We start from the raw sequence: 17,819 nt of genomic DNA on the forward strand, positions 1-17,819 counted from the left end.
ATCCACAAATAAGTCTTCAACAGGGTCCATTCAGACTCTTTGTTTCTGACTACTTCCTTAACGTAGGCAAAGCTCTTTTAGATGTGTAAAATTAATTCATCTCAAAGGGAGATATTCACTGTCCATTAAAGACATACCCTCTATATCAGTCTGGATCTTTGAGATTGTTAAGCAATTAATAACTAAGTACCTCTTTGCAGCTCACTGTTCAGGAAGTATGTCCGAAGATTAGTTCACTGAACTAAAAACTTTGTAATTGACCTTTGCTCTGATACCAGGTACACTAATGAGCCAAACTTGTGATGTGTTTAGTCTGGGCTGTATCCAACAGGGAGCCCATGCAAGAATTTAACTTGCTCTAAAATGCAGCTTTAACTCCTTATATACATTGCAGTACAATATTTTTTTATATATACGGCCAAGGAGATTCCATTGGAAAGCACAATTGCAGTTCTTCAGTACGGTCATTGATGATAACATTTCCATCTTTCGACTCAGCATGTAGGTGTTCTTGGCACAGAGTTGACATTATGTCTTTGCTGACAGAGCGTATGGCTTTAAGGTTTCCTGACAATCCTTAAATACCCACATATAACCATTGACCAATGCTATGTGTGGATTAGGGTCTGTTTTTACCAATTTAGCATTAGCATGTTGTCTTCTTCTTCATTGAGGTATAGTTTTACTGACCAAAGCTATGTATGGATGTATTCCTCTTCTACCAGAGTCGAGCATTATTTTATTGTCTGTGAACAGTGCACCTGCTCTAATCACTAAAGCCTTTCCATTTCACATTGTCATGAAGACTTTTAGAAAGTCTTATACTGCATACATGTCTGTATTTAAGTATCCTAAACATAAGCATTTAAAACATTGGGATACTCAGAAGCTCCTGGCTGGGTTCAATACTATTGCAGTATGCATGATTGGGCAGGAAGGTCATTATATATGGGTTTGAACTGCAAGCAGGAAAACTTTGGTTGTTGTTTGAAAATATTTGCCAAGCAGATTTTTAGGGTTTTAGATTGTTGATTCTTTTGCTATGCATTAATGCAGCATTCATTAAATATGCCTTTAGTATCCATAATGGTAAAGGTACCAGGAGTATACAATAAGGAACAATCTGCCACATCTTAGTCTGTTTGTGGTCTGTTGTTACTTAATTTTGTGTCTTTAAGAATTTCCACTCTCAAGAAATAGTTTATGAAATGTACATATGTAATCTGTACATTGACAAAATTTCAGCACTTTAAAAGCTGTTATTACATTTGCAAAGTGCTACTCTTCTTTCTCAATTTAAATTAGACAGGATTTTATTTAAAAATACAATTTGTAATATGCTTGCTATTTTTTAAACTATGAAAAATACCATGTAAAACATAATTAATATTGTTAAAAAATCCATTCACATCTATCACTACTTTCTCCATATATTGACTCCTGCCATTTTCCATCTTGCAACCTGTTGTTCTTCTAAGTTCTTTAATCTATTATTTCCAAAGTCTCATAGCCAATAATTACCCAATATCTAATTAAAATATTATGTGTTGATATTGCTTTCAGGTTTCTTCATTCACCACACCTGGTTCTTTAAAGTAATACATTTCAAGTTCAGTCTGATTTAATTTATGGTCTAGTAATATCTATCACTTTCCCATTGCTGGCAAATCAAATGTAGTTTTCATATAATTTTCCCTATGTTTCTTATAAGTCCTGGTTTTCAGTATTTCATGCCATCTGAACGTTTTCTGTTATCAACAGTGTTACATGTCTGCCTGTGGTGCCCCATCACCCTTTGATGTTTTTTGAAATGCCTTCTGCATTTTAGTAGCCATAATAATACTGTATCTGATTAACAGTGATTTTTTTTTTAATAATTCATTACAGAAAATCAAAATTGCCTTGAAAGCTTATGAAACTCTGCTGATATTAGTTAGCATACCAAAGTGTGAGATAGCCACTTATCTATGTGAAAACACTGCACTTTGCACATTGCTCACGGATTGGCTATGTGAACTTTACAACCGGATCCCTTCATCTGTAGACCCAATGGATGCAGAGACTGTTGAAAAAGTTATTTGGAGGCAAGTAGAGAACCACTTAAATTTATATTGGTAATTTTTAAACTTTTCTGAAACAGTATTTTCCTTTCAGGTCATATTTTACGAAAGCCTGCACAAAAGACGGGGATTCCTTTCAAGGAAAAGAACACCTTGAAGCCTTTTTATTTTGTGTGGATTTCTGTGACCAAGTCGTGAAGGAGGCCCACACGGTAAGACTTTATGGTCTTTGTTTGTTTTCATCTAATTTTTATGTAAGATCACTGATTTTACCACATTGGCTCTCACTCTGAACTGTATGAAGTGACTTTCATAAAAAAAAAAAAGGTGGATAATGACATTAGCTCCTTTTCTGAGCATCTTGATGATCTTTCATTTGTTATAGAATGAAGTTTGGATGTTTGCAGCAGTTGCAGTCAGTAGTAAAAACTCAGCTAGGCAGTTAGGAAAAGTGCATCTCTTTCTAAGGTTGATTTGGTTTTGCTCCTTTAGTCATGTAAGCAACAAAAATTAATTGGCAAACAGATATTAGGTTTTAAAGTTTAACTATATGCCATCCAGTGTGGTGTTGTATTTGGTTTTCTAAGCACAATTTAATGATCCACCAAATAATCTTGACATTAATTGTCAAATGCAACCAAAATAATGAAGGCTATTTATACTGTAAAGGAGTCATTATGCCCACAAACTGCTGGAAATGTTTAATGGGCCTACTGGACTGGACTGAATCCCATTTTTATATATATATGTGTGCATGTGTGCGTGCGTGCGTGTGTGTGTATAAAATATACAGTTCTGTGCAAATATCTTAAGCATTTATGAAAAAAATGCTGTGAAGCAGGAATTTTTTACAAACATTGTGCTGTGAATAGTTTTTATTAATCAGTAACTTCCTAGAAAGTGCAATAAACAGAAAAAAATGTGTTTGGTATGACCACATATATTGGGCCACGGTTTAACTGTAGACTTTGGCTGCCTTACCTACTTTTGTCTCTCCAAGTAATCCCAGACCGGCTCAGTTATGTCGAGATCTGCTCTGTAGGGCCAACCCATCTGTTGCAGGATTTCTCTGTTCCTTTTTTTGCTACAAATAGTTTGATTTTGGCCATGTGTTGGGGTCAATGTCATGCTGAAGAATGAAGCTGGGACTGATCTGATGCTGATTGCATAGTGGATAAGAATCTGCCTGTACTTCTCAGCAGTGAGGGGTGCTTCAATTGTAATCCATTCACCAACTAAGTTGTGGACATGCAGTCCCAGACCTGCAGGGAACCTCCAACGTGCTTCAGTGTTACCTGCATAATTTCATCCATATACCACACTCCAGCCCTTCAATGAATAAACCGTCTTCTGTTAACAGCCAAAAATCCCATACTTTTTCCCGGCCCTCAACCTTGCCCACATGACTGTACTTCTGCCGAAGAACAACAAGTTCATACACCTGTCTGCTGCCTATTTTCTGCTTGGGAAAGAACTTGAACATACAGGATGACCAGTTTGTGTGTTGTCGCTGTGCTCAGTTTTAGTGATGTGTTTAGTTGTGTTATGTAGTACAATGGTTGAAATTCGTCAATTAGGAAAAGTGTTTGTATATCATGAAGTTGCTTTTGTTACTTGTAAAAGAGACTCCATTACCTTCTTACACAATTCAGATTGTGCTTTTGGGCTGTACAACTGTGGAGACAGAAAAAGAAGGCAAATGGACAGTAGGGTTTCTTTGTGAAAATGGATGGACTGATGGAACAAGGTACATCGACATTAATGTGGTGCCTTTTAAAAGAAAAAAAATACAGTTTCAGTATAATTGTACTGAAATGCTGACACATGTACTGAATCATATACACACACTCAACGTATTGTATGTTGTTACACAAATGTGAATTGCTGTTTCACTCTCTTCCAGACAACTATACAATAAAAATATCACTTATAATCACACATTTTTTCAATAAATGTAATAAATAAGATCATAGAGCAGGGGTCTCCAACACGTCGCTTGCGAGCTACCAGTAGCTTGTAACCCCTTTCCAAGTAGCTCGCCAAAGGGTTAGTGAATCCTACATAAATTTGAAAACTTGATTAGTCAAATTAGGGGTGGGCGATCTTTCCAAAAAATCATATCACGATCCTTTTAACAAAAAATCACGATCCACAATCTGAATTGCAATCTACCTTTTCAGTGTGGCATATACTTAACAGAATATCCTGACTCAAACATATCAAGACCTAAGTAACACTTTATTTTAAATATCAAACAAAGTTGAATTCAATTGTTCTATCGTTCGCTAGCAAAGCAGAGTTAAGGAACATGCCCCGAAGCTGGTGAGTGAGTGAGGAGAGCTTGGCCCACTGCGTGTTTCTCGGATTTGCGCAAATAAATCGGTACCACAAGCGAACTATCATACATAGCGAAATGAGAGAATTCGCAAAATCAACCAGAATGTTCAAGCAAATTATAGAAAAAAACCCGATGTAAATCCGTTAAGTAGTTCTCTCGTGAAAAGTGGACAGACAGACATTGAATTTTATACATTATATATTAGTAAACCTTGAAAATAATGTTAAAGTCTCAACAGCATTCTCGGCATTTCTGGAGCTTAGTAGAGCCAGATAACTGTAAGAATCTTCACCAAGCAGCTCTGAAAATGTCTGTTTTGTTTGGGTTTACATACCTCTGTGAGTCTGCCTTTTCTGACATGAATGTCATGAAATCAAAGTTCAGAACAAGACTGACAGATGAACATTTAAATGACTCCATAAGAGTGACCCTAAGTGGCTACATTCCACCATACACCTCTCTTGTTGACTCCATGCAGTGCCAGTCATCTCACTAACTAAAAAACACATCACACATGCAACTGGACATGTGAATACTCTTGTGAAGTGAAATAGTGACATGTAACAAAATGACAAATGAATAAGTAATATCTGTGTATTTGGAATTGTTTTGTTTAGACAGCATTCATGTTTTAATTCAATAGTGTGAGATACTCTAGAAAATGCATACAGACATACAAAATGCACTTGCAGGTGAAGTAAATATTTTTTGCGATGTTTTAATGCAAAATGTGAGTTATGGACACCAACATTTTGTAAATGTTCAGGCAAAACAAGCTTATTCAGTTTGGGTTGAAATAAGCTATGAGAATAAACGTTAGAAAACATGAGTAGCTCTCTGCCATTTTCGTTTTGTAAAAGTAACTCTCAGGGCAAAAAAGGTTGGAGACCCCTGTCATAGAGCAACCTGAAAACTACTGGTACTTGTTATTTTAGTTAGCTTAAAAAAAAAAAAAAGTATATAAAATAACCTGAAATAATGCTATGATTTTGCAGACTTTGAATACAAAATATGCAGCATCAACTTGACATGCAGAAAGGGGAACTTGCAAAGTGGCACATTGTGGATAGAGTGAACTGCGTGTTAAAAAAAAAAAAACCACATAAGTGGTGGCTCACTCGCAATGCTTCAGAAGACCTGATGATTTATGCAAATACAGGAATTAATAATGGGCTCTTTATGAAAAAAAATCTGATCTAGGTATAGCTATATCAAAATGCTGGTGCATTTATTGAGTCACATACACTCATTCACATGTATTGAATAACACACAGTGTTTTACGTCAATTCTGTATTCAAGCAAAGAAAATTGGCTGTTTGGTCTTTGTTTTTTTGAATACATTGTCAGGTTTGCTCTTTACACGCCTAGAGATCCGCCTGTTCCATCCACAGCATGCCATCTCATGTGTTCTTCTTTTTCTATGTCAAATTGACGCAGACTGTGTACATTTAATGGCATCTTTGCTGCTTTCAGACCCTCAACACACTTTTGACGCTGACTGCGTACAGTACATTCTAATTCTTGTGAAAACGTTACACGCAAGGTGGCACATTGGACTTTTCATTTAATAGACTTTTGCAGTGCTTATACATGACATTTGGCATGCTGTGGTAGCATATGTGGATGTTACAATTGGTTGTTTTATTAGTCTTCTTTTGCATGATTGTTGGTATTGTGTTTATTTTAATGCTTTTTTGTACAGCACTTTGGCGCAACATCTGTTGTTTTAAATGTGCTTTCATAAATAAATAATCTAATCTAATAATGTATTGAGGGTTAACATTAAGCATTAAAAACTAAAAAAATGAATATGCATACTGGTGCAAATACAACACAGTTCACATAAAACGACTCCTCATACAGTTACTCACTCAATTGGAGCAGCACCTGATTCAGCCTCTCATGCATGTGACCATATTTTAAAAATAAAAAAACTTTACTAGCGATCAGGTAAATCAGCACACATACACAGGAGGCAAGTAATGAACATCAGTGCCCTGTAAAACTGCTGACTGAACTTACTAATCTTACACCATGAATACAACATCTGCGCTGGTGGAACATTCTTCCCAATGTACACATTAATGTTGACATGTTAGCCAATGTTAATCAAGTGTTGCAAAATAGACATTAATAACAAATAAGACAGTAGCCATGATCTGAGATAAACTAAATTGAGGTTATGTTTATATTGTGGCTACTGGAGAGTGAATACATAATATCATATATTTAAATGAAAACTAAGTGATAATGCTTCAGTTTTATGACTTCTCAGTGTATGCCATCAGCAGAGCTTGGCTTCTGTTGTACGCTCAGATATTTGAAAAACGTCCTTCAGCAAATAAACATAAAAATGCAAAATTTTCAAGTAGTCTTCCAGTTATGATTATGATTTGGAACAGAGCAAACAGACTGTAAGTTTGAAAATGCCTTAAGACAAATATTTTTGTGAACCATCTAAAGTGCCTAAGGCTTTGCATGGTATTGTGTATGTATGTTATATATTTACATAATATGTAAGTGTCTGGATTCTGGATGGTAGAGGTGGGCGGTATGACCAAAATTCTATATCACGGTATTTTTCTAAATTCTGCCGGTTTCACTGTATTAGACGGTATTTTTTTCCCCATGCATGAGTGGATGTTAACCACATTTTCCACTGCAATTACTACAGTAGACTGGCTAAGAATAACCTATTAGACTGTTATGAGAATTGTACATCGTACAAAAATACATTTTAATGTGCACACAAGTATTAATCCAGGTTTGCATGGCCCCATAAAGTGATAGTTTTCAAGGGGGTGGCACTAAAGAGACGGAATCACATTGCATGACAGATGTAGTCAAAATATAGAACCTTTAATTGAACAAATTTTGCAAAAGCTTAAACTATGATTTTGACAACATATTTTCAACCATCCAAAGAGGCATTTAGACTTAGTAAAATATCCAGAGGTGTTTGTCAAAAGTTGGATTGCACTGAACACGTCTTAGAAAAGGAATAAATAGTAAATATTTTTTGTAAACCAACTACACTTTCTGTTAATGTTAACAATCTCTGTCCACTGACACGTTAAAGTGACTTTTTAAACAATTTTACCATCATTAAACTGCATAATATTTAAACTAATAAATAATAACAATAAAATACATAATAGTATTACTGATAGTTGCACCATTACTTCAAGGCTTCAAGCCCATGTTCATTACACAGTATTCACCAAATTAAAATAAAATAAAACAAGTGCAACTTGGTGATGACATCTTACCAACTGTACCATCATTTAGGCAAACCGCATTAATATGGACCTTGCTTCAAGCTAAGCTATATACATAAATAATAAAAACTGCAACTTGCATTTATAATGCTGTTTGTGGTATAGCCCTATGCAAGCGCATTAGGGCAACTGTGAAGAAAAAAAAATATGGACATGGAAGAAAAAAACAAACTACAGTAATCCCTCCTCCATCGCGGGGGTTGCGTTCCAGAGCCACCCGCGAAATAAGAAAATCCGCGAAGTAGAAACCATATGTTTATATGGTTATTTTTATATTGTCATGCTTGGGTCACAGATTTGCGCAGAAACACAGGAGGTTATAGAGAGACAGGAACGTTATTCAAACATTGCAAACAAACATTTGTCTCTTTTTCAAAAGTTTAAACTGTGCTCCATGACAAGACAGAGATGACAGTTCTGTCTCACAATTAAAAGAATGCAAACATATCTTCCTCTTCAAAGGAGCAAATAAATCAGTAGGGCTGTTTGCTTTTAAGTATGCGAAGCACCGCAGCACAAAGCTGTTGAAGGCGGCAGCTCACACCCCCTCCGTCAGGAGCAGAGAGAGAGAGACAGATAAAAAAATCAATACGTGCCCTTTGAGCTTTTAAGTATGCGAAGCACTGTGCAGCATACTTAAAAGCTGCACACAGAAGGTAGCAAAGTGAAGATAATCTTTCAGCATTTTTAGACGAGCGTCCGTATCGTCTAGGTGTGCGAACAGCCCCCCTGCTCACACCCCCTACGTCAGGATCACAGATAGTCAGCGCAAGAGAGAGAGAAAGAAAAGTAAGTTGGGTAGCTTCTCCTCAGCCATCTGCCAATAGCGTCCCTTGTATGAAATCAACTGGGCAAACCAACTGAGGAAGCATGTACCAGAAATTAAAAGACCCATTGTCCTCAAAAACCCGCGAAGCAGCGAAAAATCCGCGATATATATTTAAATATGCTTACATATAAAATCCGCGATGGAGTGAAGCCGCGAAGCGCGATATAGCGAGGGATTACTGTATATGTCGAGAATAAATTCGACATGTTGACTATGTCAAGATTAAAGTCGACATTTCCACTTTATTCTCATAGTTTATTTTATAATTAAAGTAGAATGTTGTAAACTAAACTTCATCCTAAAATCAATGTTTAATTTACTAGATTTTCTCAAACCCCGTCACAAGTTAATGCAGCACATCAAATACTTTGTGTTAAGTGTTCCCCGACCCAGTTGTTAATCACTACGCTTCTTAAACTGACTTCCTCCGCACTAAGAGCAGGCGCCTGCAGCAATCACCGCACAGAATCCATTCACTTCATAATATTCCTGCTGTCTACCAAAACCCCAGTTCCTATCTTTCCTTTTTCTTTCTCCACATTACCAATCACCACACGATAAACGTCTTTGTGAAATTAAAACTAGTTATTAACTTAGCCAATGGAGTGTTCAGAACTTTAAAAATATCTTTGTTATACATGTTTAATTATGCCATCCATGAACGAGTCGCCAGCACATCGCAGGATGAATTCAAGCAAAACATACACTAGCAAGTACAAAAACAAGTACAACTTGGCTTGCAGTATTATCCAGTAGTATAGAAACAGTGTTTACACATCTGACCTTTTAAAACTAAAGTATCTCCAGGCGACGGACGTGACTCCTTTTTTTCGGCAAAAGTTCTTCTGTTCATCATGTTCAACTTTATCGTCGGCTTCAGTTTCGGAGTGCTCTCTGTCCATTTTTCACATTTCACAGAACTTTAATTTATTTGTGCATTTATTTATTTATTTATTTAATTTTGTCCGAAATAGTCCTCCATATACCTATGCTACTGCCCACTATTTGGTGGTGTAGCAGTGAAAAAGAGCCCTAGTGCAACAAATTTGTGTTTAGTGGTATAGCAGTGAAAAAGGCCCCCACTTGAACAGTTTCCCGCTGCGCCATGTTCCGAACGTCGTTTAGGCAATTTAAACCGTTGTTGTGGTATAAGAAAAATCCTTATCATAAAAAAAAAAAAAAAACGGTTTTCGGTATGAACCGGTAAACCGCCCAGCACTACTGGATGGATGCATTTTTGACTATTCTTCCATACAAAATCTCTCCATTTACATTTACAACATTTAGCAGACGCTCTTATCCAGAGCGACTTACAACAGTGCTTAGTAGTCTACGACTGTTCTTCAGTCTTTAAGGCTAGGATTAAATCTACTGTCATTAAACAAGTTGCCGCTGACCAAGTTGTACACAGAACCATGCTAGAAGAAAATAGTAAGTTGTTAGTAAAAAAATTTTTTTTTTTTTTTTTTTTTGAGAAAAGGGTAGAAAAAAAAAGTATGGGGACTTTAGTCCCCCAAGTGCTGTTTAAAGAAGTGTGTCTTCAGACGACGTTTGAAGACAGTGAGGGTCTCCGCTGTTAGTACAGCAAGAGGAAGTTCGTTCCACCACTGAGGAGCCAACACTGCAAAGAGTCTTGATGCATGTCGTCCTCTTCTTTTAAGTAAGGGTGGTTTGAAACGAGCAGTGCTTGATGTTCTGAGAGAGCGAGAAGTGACACGCTGCTTAACCAGTGCTGATATGTAAGGTGGTGCAGTTCCAGTTTTGGCCTTAAAGGCAAGTGTTAGGGTTTTGAACCTGATGCGGGCAGCCACAGGGAGCCAGTGCAGGTTCCGCAGCAGAGGTGTAGTGTGTGAGAATTTGGGAATATTAAAAATGAGTCTTGCAGCTGCATTCTGGATCATTTGAAGTGGTCGTGTTGCCTTTAGTGAAAGTCCAGACATCAGAGAGTTGCAGTAGTCCAGCTTAGAGATGACCAAGGTCTGGATGAGAAGCTGAGTAGCCTCTGTAGTGAGAAAGGGGCGGATTCTCCTGATGTTGTAAGTTAAGTTAATTTTGATGGCTGCCGAGCACAGACAGTCTGCTTCAAATCATCCCATAGGTTTTTGATGATATTCAAGTCAGGGGACTGTGACGGCAATTCCAGAACATTGTACTTCTCCCTCTGCATGAATGCCTTTGTAGATTTCGAACTGTGTTTTGGGTCATTGTTTTGTTAGAATATCCAACTCCTGCATAACTTCAACTTTGTGACTGATGCTTAAACATTATCCTGAAGAATTTGTTGATATTGGGTTTAAAATTATCTGACCCTCGACTTTAACAAGGGCCCCAGTCCCTGAACTAGCCACACAGCCCCACAGCATGATGGAACCTCCACCAAATTTGACAATAGGTAGCAGGTGTTTTTCTTGGAATGCAGTGTTCTTCTTCCGCCATGCAAAGCCATGATACTGAACAATCTTTGTTTTCAGATCTTTTGAGAGTTGCTTTGAGGATCCAATGGTGTCACCCTTCAGAGGAGAGTCAAAGGGAAGCACAACTTGCAATTGACCACCTTAAATACATTTTCTCATTATTGAACACTCCTGTCTATGAAGTTCAAGGCTTAACGAGCTAATCCAACCAATTTGGTGTTGCAAGTAATCAGTATTGAGCAGTTACATGCATTCAAATCAGCAAAATTACAAGGGGACCCACATTTTTTCACAGCCAGTTTTTCACATTTGATTTAATTTCATACAACTAAATACTGTTAAACTAAAAATCTTTATTCGGAAAACACCCCAGTACTCAGATGTTCCTAGGAAATGAAAGACATACCACTGTTATCTTTTTTGTTGAAAGTAGAGTAAATTATTATGCAGGCTGAGAGGGGTTCCCAAACTTTTTCATATGACTGTGTATATATATATATATATATATATATATATATATATATATATATATATATATATATATATATATATATACATACACACACACACACACATATATATGTGTATATATATGTGTATATATGTATAGCTCTCTATTTTTTAAAAAACTTGTAACAAGACGTGATTTTTTGAAGAGAGACAGAGATACATACTTACAACCTTCAGACGCAAGTCCAGTGATACACATGCAGAGCCAGATAATGGAAGTAGGAAAATTCGAAAGTCTCAAAAAATGAGAGTAAAGGTCGTATTAGCGTCAATAAACTGAAAATATTACTCTGGGAAATAATGCACAAAATGCAGGTCACGTAGCAGCAGCAAGCCAACAACTTCTCGAGCAAAGAGGAGGTGAAAAAAACACTTGTTACTTGTTTCCCGTTGTATCACCGTTTAAGAGGGGTTTCGGAGAAGCAGCCGCTGGCAGCGGGGAATGGGTTTGGAAAATATTACTTGGGGGACGGAACAGCAAAAAGAGAGATTGAATATTCGGGTGCTGTACAGGCTTTTAAACAGTCAAAGCGCAGCAGCAGCAGCAAGCCAACAGCTTCTCGAGCAAAGAGGAGAAGAAAAAAACACCGGTTACTTGTTTCACAATGTATCACCGTTAAAGAGGTGTTTTGGATATGTATGTGTGTATATATGTGTATTATGTGTGTATGTATTAATTATATGTATGTATATGTATACATTGCTCTCCATAATGTTTGGAACAAAGACATTTTTCCTTGATTTACCCTTCTGCTCCACAGTTTAAAATACAAATCAAACAATTCAGACAGGATTAAAGTGCACATTGCAGACTTTAAGGGTATTTGCATACAATTTTAAACTGTGGAGCAGAGGGGTAGATCAACGGAAAATGTGTCTTTGTTACAAACATGGAGCACACTGTATGTATGTATGTATGCATGCACAGTGAATTCAGAAACAATTCTGACCCTTTTATTTTCTGCACCCTTTGTGTTGTTGATTTCATGTGAAATGTATTACTAGGGTGTTGTACCGTGTTAGCCATTATGAATGTAGAGAAAAGTCAAGCAAAATGATACCTTTTATTGGCTAACTAAAAAGATTACAATAGTTGCCTCGAAAACTTACATATTGTAATCTTTTTAGTTAGCCAATAAAAGGTGTCATTTTGCTTGACTTTTCTCTATGTTAAATGTATAAACTGAAATATTTTTTCCTGTTCAGTCCACACTCAATAACCCATAATCTCAAAATAAAAATACATTTTCAGAAAGGTTTGCAAATTATTAAAAATTAAGTAATCGCTCAATAACCCATAATCTCAAAATGAAAATACATTTTCAGAAAGGTTTGCAAATTATTAAAAATTAAGTAATTTTGGTAAAGTTTACATAACCTACTGTATGCTCATACCACCACTAGAATTGCTTGTGATATTGGTGAACATTAAGAAAATAGTTTCAAAGGAATTTGATAGTAATTCAAATGTGCTTCAATTACAATTATTTTTCAGTTTCATTGTCTTTTTTTTCTTAGGTGATGGGATTAACTTTGGCTAAAGTCATTCACCAGAACTGGCTTATTAAACATCTGCAGCCACAACTTTTTCAGATGTAAGTGTTTCCACTAATTTAAAGTGATTTTTTTTTTCTTAACTAGTACTCTCAATGTTTGCCTATGTATGACCAACAAAGCTGAAATACTGCATGGTAAATTGCCTCATTCGCTTGTTAATAATAAACAAAGGAGTGTCTGCTGTTTTTCTCATTCCATAGCCCAATACATATTGGGCTAAGGTTTAAATTTTAAAGGCATTCAACCCTTTAAAGCCAACTTCAAAGTCAGAAATGTCCCTTACACTTCCATACATTTCAGTACCATCTTCTTTGCTGATCACCATCAATATACAAGCATAGGCATACAAAAGTTCCCTTTATAATCACTCATCTACATTTTGTCAGACGTCAATCACTGTCATAAACAGTTAGCTGAGCACAGATTCAGAGTTCAGTACAGGTATTTAAATTTATTTAAACATCTTCACTAACCCCCTATCTTTTGTCCAAAACACTGTGTTTAGGTATGCTCAGTGGTTTGTTTCTTTTTGTTTTGTGATGTATAATATGTTTTTTTAATATCACTTAATAGTCTCACCTACCTGCTCAGGAGTACATTGTTAGACTAATGAATGTATTTTACCTTACTGTGTATATAATGATTTATTTGTTTTCTTCTGTTTGTTACTTTCCTGTAGCATGCAATCAAACAGCATTTCATCATCAAATATGATTTGTTTTTCAATTGTTTTCTTTCATAATCTCTCTGCTTTCTTGCCTGCTCCAAATGTTTTAAAATGACACCTTCAATCTAATAGTTCCTGTATTATTTCTACACTTAAATGATCACACTTTCTTCTGTTTACCAGTGCTCTGTTTTTACAGTGTAACTGATAAGGTCTACTAATGTTTTGCCCTCTTTAGCTACCTTCAACATTTCTCATACCGCACTACATTTTGGTCTGCAGCAGTGGCTATCATTTTCATCTCTTAATGCATGCATACATACATGTACACAGTCACATATACATCTCCAAATTGCAAAAACACCAGAAAGCTGTGATTTCAAAGTTCACTTTAATCTTTCAAAAACAGTATAAAGACAAGATAATTAATGTTTAGGCTGGTCAACTTCGTAAATATAATGTACTACCATTCATGCAATTGAGGGCTTGCAACACATTCCAAAAAAAAGTTAGTATGGGAAAATGTAGGGCTAAGAATGAGGTAATAAAAGAAGACAACAATGCGGGTAGAAACAGATGATGTTCAACAGGTGATTGTAATCGTGCTTTGGGTAAAAACTGTATCCAGAAAAGGCCTAATCCTTTAGGAGCAATGATGGGTGAAGACTCGCCAATTATCTCACACGTGTGTGAGAAACATTATTTTTAAACTTCTGAATGATTTTCTAAGACATATCAGAAGGAATTTGGGTATTTCACCCTCCATAGTGCATAATATAATCTGGAGAAATTTCAGTGCATAAAGAGCGAGGGTGCAAGGCTAAGCTGACTGGCTGGGACCTCCAGTCCCTCAGAGAGCACTTCATCTAGAACAGTTATTCATCAGTTATCTTACATTATTTATTTGTCACACTTATTTTATTAGAGTATTAAGGCAAGTCAGTAAGATAGCAAGATGCAGAGGAAATATCAGTACCATTTTTTAAATAACTGTATTTTCAAACATAATGTGTATTTTAAGTGGAAATAATGTTTTTCCTGTGGAGCATCCTTTTTTCTTTGCCCTGTTAAAAACATTTATAATATCTAAAAATGTGGCCTTTTCCTTCTAGGTCTGAAGCAGGAATGCTGATTGCCACCATTTTTTTACTTTTATTTTTGCGTCAGATATCATCAGCTGCAATGCTTGAAGAAACTGTGCTGTTCTTATTAGGAAACCAGAAAGAGCCAGAACTTCCTGGGGTTATAGAAGACCATGCTTTGAGGACTCGCCTAATAGAACATTGTGATCATATATCTGATGAGGTGAGCGTCATCAGTGCTGAATGTCAGTGCATAATGTAACAGTTTTTTTTTTCCCTGTAGACATGTTTCTTACATTGCTGTTTCTTTCAGATTAGTCTTGCTACTATGAAATTATTTGAAGAGCTACTACAGAAGCCTCATAAAGACATTGTGCATAACCTTGTGTTGAGGAACCTGCAGGATCGAGGATATATGGCACGCAGTAGCACTTGGGGACAAGAGGATAAACATGTTCTGGATGCTGAACAAATGGAAGATACTGAGTAGGTCCCAGACAAACAAAGATGTATTTGGATAAATTAGTTTACCTTGTGTCAAGAAACATAATTTTTCTATTGTAGAATGGAATAATTAATATTAAATACTTTACGATAGTAGCAACAAATTGGGAGCTGTTCATGTAGTATTTGTTTGGACACTATGAAAGCCAGTAGTGTGTGACTAAGAGTTGGCCAGGTTGCACACACTGAAAGGGCTGTGTTATATAAATTTTGTACTATCATGTATAAGTCAACCTTGACTATTGAAGTTGCTGCTTCTGGAAATTTCCTTTCTTTTTTCTATTATTTTGTTTACAGAGAGCTTGAGGAGGATCCTTTTTTCACAGACATGTACCCTTCAAATGAATTTGTGTCACACCCGGTGCTGCCTTCCTTTCCAAAACAAAAGCCAGAAAGTTCTGTAGGCCATGTGCCAGTAAAGGACATTGTAAACAGGTAAGAAGCAAATATCCACCGGACTTTCATCATAAAGATACAGCAAGCATGTGAATTAAATTAGAAACACTTGAGTTTGGTATAGTGTTTGTTTTTGCAACATTATTAAGAAATTACTTAGTTTAGAGATTTAGGCCACTGTCAGAAATAAACATTAATATGCTTGCTAGTTTGATTAGCAGTTACTCTTCTGGAGACCCATTTATAAAGCTGTACATGGATTTGAGCATGAAAATATGCTTACGCCAAGAAAATTGGAAAATACATAACGGCAAAAAAAAAAATCTAATTTATAAAACCTGTTGTATGACCATTAGGTAATTTTCCTTTATAAATCACAATTATCTGGCAAATGTATGTATGTGAACATGCCTGAAACAACCATACATGGACTATGCTAATCAACTTCATACATATGCATTCAGGTAGCTGCCGACCTTCATTGGCGGGTAGAGCAGCCTTTCTCTGACACATCGTGCTGCAATCTATAGCCAAGTGCACCAAGAGCACGTGAGGCATTGTAGTGCCTCTGATCTGTGTGTTGGGGTTTGAATAGGCGTACGACACCAGCATCTGAGCTTGTACCCATTACCAACTGGCACGTGTAATGATGTGATTGCTGTTACAGTGAGTAGTATATGCGGTATGAAAAACTGATAGTTCAGCCAGTTTACCTTTCCACAAGCAGGTCACCATGTACAGCACCATCATCAGGTCATCTGCCAAAGCCACAATGTTTGTCAGTATTTTCTTGCCATCACAGATGACTTGTGCATTAGTGGAATGTAAGTGCTTATGGTTAACAAAAGCAGCTGTATTCTCACGAAGTGCCCTTATTACTATTTGAGTGCAGTTAAGTGCTCCGATTACATTAGAAAAACTGAACACTGCTGTGAATTGCCTTTTTATATCAGCAAAAACATGTTATTTATGTGTACCCACACCATACTGCATGTAGCGCCTCATAGGTTCATGTTTTGGAGTCTGAAGGCATGGTGCTTGGCTGAGATATTTTTTTTATTTGAGGTACTTCATTAATCCTCAGGGGGAATCTGTCTATTTGCATGACCGTTTTGAGGTTAAAATGCAGGGTCTGCCACTGGAGCAATTTTCAGGTTAAGGGCCTTGCTCAAGGACCCAGTGGAGTAGGATCCTTTCTGGCAGTAATGGGATTTGAACTGGCAACCTTCCAGATACCAATGCATATCCACTATGGTGGTCTGTGTAAACTGATGAAAACACAAAAAAAGTTCTTCAGTGCAAATATGCAGAATCAGCCCTCTTTAAAGGGAACTACTATACAGTTTGTACATCATATTTATAACGTTTAAGGTGTAATATGCTTGTCACATCAATACACATTCTAATAACGGCTCATTGATATGATTTATTATGCATGTGAGTCCTCATTTAGCTGCCTTTGGCTGTGTTTACCTACTTTATTGAGGGTGTCATCATTTCCCATTTTCTCTGAAATGCTGGACATGGATGGGTCAGAGTTGCTGTAAATATTTGCACATTCTCCTGTCAATTTTTTATTTTTATAAATCCTGACATTTGCATGGAAAGCTGCTTACGCACATTCTGAGCCACTTTTTGTAAGTATGCATGTCCCCCTGGCATTTTACTTTACATATGCAATGCACATAATGGCACAGACCAACTGTAAACTAATTTTTAACCATGTTTTAACACCTCTTAGTTAGAACTGAATGAAATTGCAGTTTTGTTGAAGTGATGGTGAGAATGTTAATTCTAAGAGCAGTTTTTAAACTATGTTTGCACCTTAAGATGGTTACATTAATAAAGAATTTCAGAATTCTTTTTCTCACCTTTCAAGTTCATTCAGAGCACTGTAAAAAATAAACTGGAAATGAATTCAGAGTGTGACACTTTTTAAACAATGTTCACACTGTGATTTACAAAGGAAGTGTTTATTTAGGCACTTTAAGTTTGTACTATATATTACCCTTTGGTTTAATCATTAAAAACAATACTGAAAATTTAAAAATTTAAATGTAAGGCAGGGTATATTGTAATTTGTATAACACTTATCACAAAAATGATGCATACTGTATATAAGAAAAAGTCTTATATCAGTGAAGCAGAATGTGCAAATGAATAAGAAAGTGAAAAAGTTGTAT

At 36.3% G+C, this 17,819-nt stretch overlaps 1 protein-coding gene across 3 annotated transcripts in view; it reads left to right on the plus strand.

Moving 5' to 3' along the window:
* fhip2b (FHF complex subunit HOOK interacting protein 2B) overlaps window positions 1-17,819 on the plus strand; it is a 58,880-nt gene that overhangs the window by 28,779 nt on the left and 12,282 nt on the right. For all 3 annotated transcript variants that reach the window (XM_051922127.1, XM_028803307.2, XM_051922132.1), the window contains 6 exons: window positions 1,888-2,084; window positions 2,155-2,272; window positions 12,949-13,025; window positions 14,767-14,959; window positions 15,050-15,222; window positions 15,538-15,675. In XM_051922127.1, the coding sequence (XP_051778087.1) occupies window positions 1,888-2,084; window positions 2,155-2,272; window positions 12,949-13,025; window positions 14,767-14,959; window positions 15,050-15,222; window positions 15,538-15,675 (896 nt within the window). The remainder of the gene's footprint in view (window positions 1-1,887; window positions 2,085-2,154; window positions 2,273-12,948; window positions 13,026-14,766; window positions 14,960-15,049; window positions 15,223-15,537; window positions 15,676-17,819) is intronic.

This window comes from Erpetoichthys calabaricus, chromosome 1 (assembly GCF_900747795.2).
Source record: "Erpetoichthys calabaricus chromosome 1, fErpCal1.3, whole genome shotgun sequence".
NCBI classification, from domain to species: domain Eukaryota; kingdom Metazoa; phylum Chordata; class Cladistia; order Polypteriformes; family Polypteridae; genus Erpetoichthys; species Erpetoichthys calabaricus.